Source organism: Perna viridis, chromosome 10 (assembly GCF_037379345.1).
Source record: "Perna viridis isolate PV_CMFRI_1.1 ecotype Kerala chromosome 10, ASM3737934v1, whole genome shotgun sequence".
In the NCBI taxonomy this organism is placed as follows: Eukaryota; Metazoa; Mollusca; class Bivalvia; order Mytilida; family Mytilidae; genus Perna; species Perna viridis.
This window is the reverse complement of record NC_142454.1, coordinates 13,326,936-13,338,996: the sequence shown is the minus strand read 5'-3', so window position 1 is coordinate 13,338,996 and position 12,061 is coordinate 13,326,936. Positions and strand designations below refer to the sequence as shown.

At 34.3% G+C, this 12,061-nt stretch overlaps 1 protein-coding gene across 1 annotated transcript; it reads right to left on the bottom strand.

Moving 5' to 3' along the window:
• Window positions 1-2,653: 2,653 nt before the first annotated feature.
• LOC148604598 (uncharacterized) lies at window positions 2,654-11,862 on the bottom strand. The gene is made up of 7 exons (XM_088551213.1): window positions 11,684-11,862; window positions 10,245-10,313; window positions 7,207-8,996; window positions 6,450-6,660; window positions 4,466-4,576; window positions 4,187-4,285; window positions 2,654-3,447 (listed from the first exon to the last, which is right to left on the bottom strand). The coding sequence occupies exons 1-7, from the start codon at window positions 11,762-11,764 to the stop codon at window positions 3,145-3,147; spliced, it is 2,664 nt and encodes an 887-aa protein (XP_088407339.1). The 5' UTR covers window positions 11,765-11,862; the 3' UTR covers window positions 2,654-3,144.
• Between the last annotated feature and the right edge of the window lie 199 nt (window positions 11,863-12,061).

Below are 12,061 nucleotides of genomic sequence, written 5' to 3'. Positions count from 1 at the left end.
TTTATGAAAATATACAACAAATTAAGAAAATCATTTAAACAAAAAACTGCAGTGTCACCATATCCTATCACTTGAAATACGTTAACTTAAATAGAAAGGCCTGTCTGAAAATGAGTCTTTAGTTTCTTTTTGAATATATTCACTGACTGAGCAGTTTGAAATTCCTGTGTGAATTCCAGAAAGATGATCTTGATGGCTTGTATAGATTCATTTATTCACATAGGTAAGTGTCTGCGGAAGACGATAGCACGATACCTTCATACGACCGCAATTGTTTTCGCGGTCGAAAAAATCTAAGAATCCCACATAGATTTTATGTCATCTTTGAATCGCCCTTGTTAGCATACTAAATAATCAACGTATTGGTAATTGTTTACTTATTGCTCCAACGTTCTCGTTCTGAAATGCATGAAACATTCTAGTGACTAATCAACAACTTATAACCTAAATACTAGTAGTCTGTTAATTTGAAACAGTAGGAAAACCGAGGTGTCAAATCCCTAGTCACACAGAAACAGACAACCAGGAACACCAACAGACAACAGACGAAAAACAGCAGGTGCGGATTCAGATGTCAACCCCCTGCACCCCACCTGGATCCGCCACTGAACAGAAGACAGTGTAAATACAATTAGATTAACTTAAGATTATTTATCAAAGATCTTGTAAGTTAAGGAATTTCTGTCATAAGTTTAACCTGAAGATGACCATGTACGATATGTGTACATACTATTACAACGCAAAATGTTGCATGTATACTTCAAATTATCAGACGTTTATATTTTTCTTTACGTTTACTACCCTTGCGTGAAAACCCGGCCAAAATGGCGACGGGTAAAAAAAAGAATGGGGACGCTCTCTCTCTTACAGGATAAACCTGAATTAGATTGCATAACTAATAGTATCTATTTAAATATCTTACATAAAAAGAGTTGTTTATGTAATAAGATTTTAAGCAATATTTTGATTGTAACACATGCATGATGAAGTGATTCAGGATACAAGGACGTGAGGTTATGACACACTGTCCGCCCTCCTTTTCAGAAACAATTATATTTATTATGCTACGAAAAATAAATCGGATTAAAACGGCTTGATAGTAAAACTGCAAAAATCATTGAGAAATCGTAACATAGTAATTAAGCAGGATTAATATGTTACAGATACTTCTCAGTCACATGGTATAAAGTACATTTTTATTGTTTCTGTACACAAGTACGCACAGATATAAGAACCCTGTCTTACATATACGAAAAGTGATATCTTGGGACTTGACAAGGTGACTTTTTCTCTTGTCCTTTTATGTATGCACGTCTTTTTAACGTATCAACACACAAATAGTCTTATGTAATCTTAACGCTGAATAAAATTTTGCAGAAGTTTTAAAAAAGCAGAAGATATTTACTTCTTTGATACTGTGATCTTCCATGTTTTCTGCAGTTCAGTTATACAAGAGAACGTATGAATAGCCACGGATAGAACTACAAATGTACATGTACATGCATGTCTAATAATCGAAAGTGAAGAGAAGAAGTATATACCCAATATACAAAGGAGATGGAATCCGTAGAGAATTCAACACCGGAATTACAAAAAAAAAGAAAACAGACGAAGAATATTTAAACCACACAACACAATAGAAATAAAAATTTCTTATACAGGAAAAAAAGCATGGTCCCGTGCAACTGTAACCAGGAAGGTTGGCTATGAGAAACCACGATTAGAACTTTATTAGACAAGCAACCGTGAAGACAAAAACACACCGAGGAGAGACTAAGGACAGAGATGGGAGCGTCGGTATTTCCTCATGCTAGATATGGGCACAAGTTGATCGACTAGTGGTACAAGTTATTGATAACTACATACAGTAAAATTTTGTAGTATAAAAGTATGAAAATAATGCACCAATAATCAGCAGCTACTTTGAATGATTTTAAATATGGTATATAAACAAGCCCTTGAACAGCATGTGGGTTGAGGTTCTAAATCTATACACTTATGGAAGAGACGAATTCTTTTTTATGAAAAAGGGCGATGAGGACGAAAGGTAGTTTCTTCCTCCCGAGGGCAGGCAGATACATAGGGAATGATAGTTGAATGTGTAACCATCAAATGATCTTACTATTGTTATTGTTGTCATGGGCGACAGGAGGACCTTACAAACCTTTGTTCAGATTTGAATACCTATTGTGTACTAATTGAAAAACGTCAGACACACTTCACAAATATTTTATTTCCAAATCATCTTCTTTAGAGAAACTGCAAACTAGCCTAATTCTCTTTTTTTCTCTCCAAGTTAGTTATTTTGAGGGAATAAACACTGCTGTACTTGGGTATACCAGTCCCTGAGCAGTGTCTTGTCACCTTGATTCGGACGCTTTAATTTTCCATTTGTGATTTGATTGTTGGTGTTTGTTTTGGGTACTTTTTTGTTTGTTTTACTCTCGGTCCTTATAGGGTCAAGATAATTCAGAGAATATGTCAATAGAAATAAAAAAAAAAACAGGAAGTTTCGTCAAAACTTTGAATGAGTCTAATTCCAGTTTCCCCTGACTTATCCCTACTCCCCATAATTCTATGAAATACTTGCTCGATCACAACAGAGACAAGTATAAATACAAAAATGTTTCCACCTTTAACACAACAAAACAACTAAGATTAAAATTGTTTTATTTTTATGTCAAGACATCGAATGGTCAATAGCACGGGAGACAATATCGCCTAGTTATGCACCACAACAAACACTGAAGAAAGACAAAAAGGCAAGAAAATTCACCATACCAGTACACTCCTGCATAATTTTGCCCAATATCATAGAAGATTCAAGATTTAATAGTTTAACAACCATATTCCCCTTTACTATCTTTTAAACTTTATCTATTTTCGTCAATATTAACAAGCCATCACTTATAGACAATTTATCAGCTGCAAGATAAAATCGGTTCTTTACGGAGTCCACGTGTACTTTAAGATAAACAATGAAATAAATTGTATATCAGCGACATCTTTATAATGTTTGTACCCATACATGCATGTACACGAAGGTCGAATGTCAATGATGTACTATGTAACCCTGAACACAACAGTTGAGCCTGAACAAAATATAATACGAACGGTATAGAATACATTTAAGGATTTTAAAGGTTATGACCGCATAGCTTGCACAACTCCCTTCTGTAGCAAATGACCATGTTCGTCCCGTAATAGTGCGGGCCAAACTAAAAAGTCAACTTTATTCCCATCATGACTAAAAACGTCAAATTTGTCCTTCTCTATGACTTGATTATGACGAAGCTTGAACAGTAGGTACATGGGTGGTTCCTGAGTCACCATTTCCCAACATACCCCAACACACTTCTGGACAAATGGTGTCACTTCCGTAATATCCCGCGCCTGTATGTTTCTCAGGTGTCTTGACTTTTGATAGTCTACTACATTCATAAATTCCTGAAACAAAATAACCAAATATGACCTTTCTGATCTAGAATATTTTTTCTGTAAACGATATGAATGTAGTAACTCCATAATATGCATATCAAGATTGGAAAAGCATATGCCGTTACATTCATTTTTATAATAATAATAATAATAAAAACTGGAACAAAAATGAAACCGTGCAAAGGATCATGTCATCAATATATTTACAAAAGCGAAGGTGATGTTGCCACTTTGTGTAGAAGAAAATGAGTCTAGATGATCCAATAAGACATTACCGTGCACAGTAAAATTCAAACTCCAAAGATTTGGCAGTTTTTGTAAAGAGTTTTACCTCATATCAGGAGCAGCATTTGGTGGATCCAAAACAAATGTGATTTTTGTTAATGTGTGCAAACTGTGAGCAAGAAAAAAGAGCAATTGATAGCCTGGACTCCCATTTATAAATTTCTAGATAGGAATTCTCATTTTAAAAGATCTTGGATCCGCCCATGATTTTTATGGACAGAGAAGAGGTAATACTTTATTAAATTAGCTGCATTTAAATGTGTTTCAATATGATATATGATACAACAAAAAGATTTTTATCTTAGTTTATACAATTGCTATGAATAACTGTTTTGTGATCATTATTATTTTCTGGAAGGTAATGTTTAGCGATCATAAGCTAAACTGTAACTGTTTCTAATTTACGCTTTTCGGAGCTAATTGGTTATGTTAATAAATGGTAACTTAATATTATATGGATTACCTCAAAAAGATTTTCAATAAAGTTTTCTGATGGAGATCTTCTAAATGCCATGATATCCTGTTTCAGGGCTGCTGGAATGTTTTCTGCATTGATTGGTTTCTGAAAGTAAATGAATGTAACTGTCCATGTATACGATTCCAGTCAACTTCTTTCAATTGGGACATGTTTTTTTAATCGATGTTTATACATTTTCCCTAAAATTTTTAATCATACATAAAGTATTAACATTCAAATTATTGAAATTCATTCAGTATGAGTTGTAAAACTCTTCAAACTCACCCCGTGTATCCGTTTATTCAAGCTGCCCCTCAAATTAGTCGGAGTGACCAGTAGAGATAGCAGAACATCCATTTGATGTCTGGCAGTCCGTCTGCTATACAAGTAACATTCCTGAAAACATATTCATATCTTATACATCTGGTCCAATTCTACGAAAGTTGTATTGATTTTATTTCAAGAATAAGTCAATATTTAAAAATTAAAGCAAGTTCCCGATAGTTTTTAATTTGATAATAATACGATCAAAGATTTTGTTAAAGGACATGCGATATCAATTCGTGTTAAATATCACATGGACACATGATCAAACCCGAGATCCAAGAGAGGAAACGACCATCTGCCGTTATGTGGATATTGACAAGAGCAGTAGATTCATTAATCTATAATAGTTTATAAAAGGTATATCGGTCGCTTCATAGACACTGGTTTTTAGGTTATAATCATAGCTTTGCTTTACAAGTGACAGATCTAGAAAGTCCGAAAGGAGCCGCTCGAGTAATTTCTTGTTTTTTTTTTTCACTATAATTAAACAAATTCTGAGGATAAGCCGGGTTGGGGAAAAGGGTTTCCAACCCCTTTTGGATCTGCCCATGTTTAAAACCAGAAAGATTTTAATTCTTACAGAAGACGGTCACCTCTCGTTGACAGCGTTCATGTTTAATAAATCCGTATTTGAGGTGCATTTTCTATTAATTGTTTTAAGTCAGATTTCTCACTTAATCCCATTGAAGCGTTTTCGCAGTTATTACGTGCAGTTTCATGATAAATACTATAAACACCCCACGCTTGTTAATCAATCTAAAAATTCACCGTCTATAACGAGAAAATATAATGCATCGAGAGAAAAAGAGTAATGAAGATGTATCGTGTATTCTTGAGTCAGTAACGTACTTTTCTATTAATATTTCTACAGAGGTTCATAATATTACATCAATCGTTACCCTATAGTTATAATGAATAACAGTTACGCTAAAAACACATTATTACGTTGATTACAGGGCATACTAAGGAATGTAAATACCATATGCTAAAAGACTGGTTACCTTCATTAACTTTACATAATGTTTTATCACAAGTCAGAATTGAGGATATATTGTACACATTCCCTTACCGTCAAAGTTAGAAAATAGACGTTTGATCTCATACTTTATTGCAGCGATATCTTATTCTACTTATATTTTCACTAGAACACAAAACAGGATCCGTTGTATGATAAATATCTGATATCAATTTCTCGTTACAAAACGTTTCTCTATTTAAATTTCGATCTGGTTTCATTTACACTAAAGTTTTTCACTAATAAATACATTTGAATAAAATACGGATGTACATTTAGGTTTTTCTCTCTTCAAACATAAAATCTAGTTTTCCTTATTTTATTCTTGTTCAAGTCAAACCAACCTTAATGCGATCGCGGAATTTCAAATTAAGATAACCCTATTGGTAATATCAATGAAACAATTTAAAAGGAAGAAAACATTTGGTATCTAACACAGACTTTCTACTGAACAGGATTAAGTTATCTTTATTTAGGCAGTTACATTTTTACCCTACCGGTGCACCTAGTCCATGCTCCCAGTTTTTAGTGGAGTCCGAGTTGCTCATTTACTTTTGTTACTTTGTATGTATGATTTTAGTTACTTTGTGTTCTTTGTTGTGTGTGTCTGTTTTCCATGTCTTGTCTTTGTCCCTGGATTACATTCTTTTGATTACTGCTATAACATTGGTTCCCTTGATTACTCTTAGATGTGTGTGCCCTTAATCAGGACTTCTTCCTACTCTCTGTATGGAAATTAAATACGTTTTGAAGTAATATTTTAGCCATTTTGAAATACCAAATACATTCATATTAATTTTGTAGAACTTTTCAATCAATATATACAGGATAAAGTGTTTAAGCGTTCCATTTTCCATGGTTCTTCAGAACGGATAATTTTTCTTGTGTGGTTGGGGTTACTAGCTAAAAGAATTAAAGTAATTCTACCGTCAAATACTCCATCAGGATCAATAAAACTTTTCTTTCATCCCTTTTGCAGACATTGTGCAGTTTATCAAAAGCCTCACGCCAAACTGTGTCGAATAATTCTCGAAACTTTTCGCCTATTTTTATTGAGCTGTCTTCTGACGTCGATAACGATGCCATCATGGCGGTACCGTTAACGGCATGCGACTTCTCCGCAGTAATTCCATTTTGTCTACAAAATTGAATCAATTGTTCAACTTAAAAAGGTAGTATAGTATTTGCTAATGTTGTTAAATATAGATTCCTGGTTTGGAGCTGGACATCTGTAATTAGATTGTGTATATTCTGTATCAAAGATAGATAAAACTATTAAACGCAATTACTTTGTATGGACAGGACAGAAGAAGAGCATTATTCCACTGTTAGTATAGTTGCACTGTTGTATCACTTAACTTGCCAAACTTAAAAAATAAAATTCTCCGTCCTTGATTCTTTAAACATAATTAAACATCATTCAAAGTTTGTGTTATGAAACCCTACAGCAAAATTTCATAGAGATTTATACACAAAATGTTTGTTTAAAAGTCAAAAGTTAATAATCAAACTGTTCTGTTTTGTCTAATTCCTTTACATCAATATTATGCTTCCGTTTTGTGGGTGGAACCCAAAACGGAAGGATAATAAAAATGTTTAGGAATTAGACAAAACTGAGCAGTTTGAGCTATTAACTCTTTAAATCAGCTTCTAATATGTAGCTGAACTAAGACAATAGTACAACCTTTTCTGAATCTCTTCTTGTTTCTTCTGCGCCTCTGCTAGTTTTTTAATAGTGTCCTGGTGAGCTATTTCCTTTTCCCTAAGTTGACCTTCAGTCTTTTCTAGCTTTTTCTTCACGACGGTCATTTCTTCAGTTTCACTTTTATGTCGAGCTTCGTACTGTGATAGTTTAGATTCCAGACACGATATTGTATTGTTAAGGCCATTTTCGATTGTCTGAAGTGATGACAACCTTTCGTCTTTAGAGCGATGAGATTGTAAACTTTCTTCCAACTGTGTGCTCAAATCTTTACTTTGTTTCTGCAACGTAGATTTCTCAGATTCCAAGGTTTGTGCTTGTTTCTGCAATTCCTGTACCGTTTCAGTCTGCACCTTTTCAAGTTTTATTTGGTTTTGTAACATCGTGTTTTCTTCCTTTAATTTAGTGGTCTCTGAATTAAGTTTCTCCATTTGCTGCTGCATTGATTTCAACTTTCCATCGTCTTTGACAGGGGTCAATTGTTTTAAGAGACGTTTATTTTCCTCCATTACTAAAGCTAGCTCTTTGTTTTGGCTTTCAACAGTTTCTTGCAAAGACCCTATTTTAACAGCCTGTTTTTCTACTGTTTCAGCCTTTGATTCTTGTGCACACACCTGCTTCTGTAACTGTCCAATTTCACCAGTCATCTTTGTAATTTCTACTTTCTGATTGTCTATTGTGCTCTCAAGAGTTTTACATTTACTAATGAGTTCAGCTTGTGTTTTGTTGTCTTTAAGTTGGTCTTTTAATTGATTGTTCTCACTCAGTAACTTAGATAAATCACCAGTCAGTTGCTCCACCTGTTTTTCTAAGGATGTCAACTGATTCAACTGTTGCTTTATTTGTTCATTCGAGTTCTGATTTTTCAGTTCCTTATTTTCTTTCTTTAAAGTAGCTGCCTCTTCTAACAGCATTGATACTTGGTTTTCGAACGCATTAACAACCTGTTGATGATCTTGCTGTATTTTCAAAGGGCTATCCTTTTCTTTTAAACTACACAAAACATCGTCTTGCTTCTCTGTTCCATTTTCCTTATCAAGTTCAAGATTAATAACACGACATTCTAATTCTTGCACACATTTGAGGGTATTCTTTATGTTTTTGCTCAATTCTTCGTGATCATTATTGATGACACTTATCTTGCTTTCTATATTTTGCGATGCGTTCGATTTTTTATCTTTTTCATTTTCTACTTCATCTAATCTCATCTTGAGAGATGAACAGGCATTGGTGAGCTGATCGACAGCCACCATTATATCTACACGATCTTGTATAGCCTTCTGAAGCTTTGTTCCATCATTTAACCCCCTTTTAATTGCCAAGCACTCCTCCTGTAATTTTTGTATCTCATTTCTCTGATTACGTATCTGATTTTCATTTTCGTCGCATTTTTTCCTCAATCTTTGGTTCTCTTCAGACAGTAGGAAGTTCTTTTCAGACAGACTGTCAGCTTTAAGAAGTTTCTTAGTTTCCTCTTTTGCCTTCGCCTCAATTTTACCAATCTCAGCGCCAACAGATTTAATGACTGACTTCTCAATAATTTCAGGAACAATGTCTTCTATCGTGTTTTCTTGTTTATCTTCATCATTATTAGGTTTGCTGATCTGTTCAGATTGTTCCTGAGTAGGAGATTTTTCAACTTTAATACTCAATTTCGACTTGAGTTCTTTTATTAACGGTGCCTCTTCGACTGGTACGTCGACTGGTTCATCGGAACACTGCACTGGTCCTTTTACCTCACATGCCTGTTCAGTAACTGACTGAGTTTCCTCCTGCAATTATGGAATAATACAGTCAACATATAATAATGTTTTATGCTACCCCTCCCAGTTTTAGATCGGGCGTACACCGGGTCCGCTGCCATGTGTCCGCGCCTGTTTAGTATCTGGAAAACATACCAGATCTATAACTAGAGGCATCAATCGTACATCGACAATTTCGTTTGAATAGTGATAGACAAGGTGTTTAATATAAACAAGAAATAAGAAGTCTCTCCCTGTGCTTAGCGATGTCCGTAGACACACTTGAAATGTGTTAACTGTGATATGAATTGTCCAAAACAACACAATTTTGTCTTTTTATCAATGAAATGAAATATGATGCTTACATATGTGCAGTGTAAGCGACAAGGTACTTAACTTTTTAATGGCTCAATAACATCTGGAAACCAATTATCAGTGGTAATACATTCAATGATTTGTCATTCCTCCTGGTGGAAGTTCTTGGGGTTTAAGCTTATAAATCCAGGTACAAAAATTGTGTTGACAGAAAAAAAAACAGTAAGAAGAAATGCATAGAATCCCGGAAAAGGACCCTTACAGAAGCATTTAAATAATTGAAGTCATATAAGTATTACAGATAAGCATAATTGTATATAAAATTACAACCCTTTTATAACTGGGCGTGACATACATTTGTATAAACATTGCAGAAAAAACATAAATTATTTTATATTTCGAAAACACTGGTATGTAGTGAGTATTCACAGCCCTGTAAAAGGTAGATTGACGAATATTTTGTTAAAAGCATGTACTCTGAAGTTATAGAAATTGTATTAAAAATGTCATCAAGTGCTTATTGTGAGTGTTACAGTTCGTTCAGGATGCCAACGAAGAAAACGCGGTTACCTAGAGGACCAAAATTGGTCGGATGCACTTCATGCATAATCATTTTGTATTCATACATGTATCATTAAATAGTTTTTATGAAATAGAATCGAGACGATGAACCGCTCCCAAAGTATGAATCAATCAACATCGACTTTGTAGGTTAAGTCCTGGACAAAGTTATTTTTATAGATTCAACACACATTGATTGGGGGTAAACTATTCCAATAAATAACTCGAGGAACAACCATTAATGTTTTCTGTACAAATACGTGAGATTTAAACAATGCAAATGAATGTTTTTACCATTTTGAAGGCATTCATTCAATAGCAGACTGCTTGTGGCACTTTTCAGTTAGCACTACAAAATGCTATAATAACTACATTTATGTAGACCTATATACAATAACAAACCTTGTCTGCAGGGATGTATTCCTCTATGGGATGCTCCTTGTCCCCATCGTATTTGGTTTGGTCCTCAATCTGAAAAAAAAATACGTGATGTTTATAAATCTCGAGAGGAAACAGACCGACTCAGTTCTGTTATGACTATTACTGATAGAACGCGAAAACAATATACGTATATAATGCCGAAAAAATAATAATAGTTTTGTTTCCTGCTACTAGCAAGAACAAATAGGGTTTGTATGTAGGGAAATTATTTTATTAATTTTCAAAAATATTATACAATGAATTGTAATCGAGAAACGATCTAGACTTTATTAGTGCTTGAGCCAAAATGGTCATAAAACGTTTACGGTCGACACAAAACTAGGGTAGGTAAGGTAGATGAAAACAAACATATTATTTTTCCCAACTTTTCAAAGTCAAAGTACATGGACAGTAGAAGGATCCAAAGGGGGGGCTGCCCCTCTTATGCTAGAAAAGTGCGGTTGATTGAATCCAAATCTCTGTCACCCCCCGTCCAACCTATTCATTTCGGAATTTCTGGATTCTCCATTTATGGTACAATAAAAAACACTTCCCTCAGAAAATCAATCTTATACAATGAACCTTACTGACCATGAACATATTGAATAGTATTTACGACAAGAAGACAACAAAAATAAACTTGTCATTCCCAAGACCCTTATTATTTCAGTTCCTCAAATCGATGAAGAAATGAATTAAGAACTATGAAAATACAGTGCAAATATATTAAACACATGAGGATAAATTTGCTGTTAATGTTTTTGTCATTAAGAATCGCTCAGACTGACGGACAGTGAACATTAGGATCGAAAAATCCATTACCAGTCCGGCGAAAACTTCATAGTACACTTAAAAGGACCTTGAACACCGGATTTACACCTGACTAGGGATTAATCAGTTTCATTTGAATAGAAGACTTTAAAGTTAACAAACTGCATAAGACGATGAGGTCACGGCAGATAAAACACCTTACCGGTGAAACCACGTGGAAGACTTTAGAAATAGTGAATGGAAGCAACGGTCATGTGTATCACACATATCTTACTCGTATCTTAGCACCTTAAGCTGCCTACTTATAAGCTTATTATAGAAACTAATTATTGAATCAGGCTAGGTCTACGCAACTTTTGATGACAGTAATTGCCTTGCGGTAAAGCGAATGTACAGATGTAATTAGCTGTTCGTTTTATACTTGCTTTCTATTGCCTGGAGTGTATCTCCAAGGGAAATAGTACCATACATCATAACATACATTTATAATTCAAATGTTCTATTACACGATGTGTTAAAATGAAATATTTATAGTTGTGTAGGTGTTGATGCATATCATAAGTATATTTATCAATAATTATATATAATTAGATTGCGATGCTACTTAATTAATTATAATAGCACTCTAGAGAAAACACAGTAGTACTTACTATTTTAGATTCTGGTGGTTTTCCATTCTTTTTCTTTTTCGCCTTACTTTTCTTTCCTAAGCATGAAAAGAAGCTCGACATGGCGCAGGTCTACGCGTGGTAATTCTGATGGAAACACAAGAAAATATTAATATCCTCAGCAAACCTCTCTCACCGGGAACTCGACGTGCTTGTATAGTAATTAATCAACACAGACGTCAACACTAATTAACAAATACATAATCACAATACATGATCATGTCGCTGTATACACTAAGACGGGGAATCATAGCATTCAAACAAAAACATAAAGCGATCTGTTATGTGCATATTTAATTTCTATTCATGTCGGGGAGCGGTAATTTTAACAGAGAAGTAATCGATAAACTGTTTTCAGTG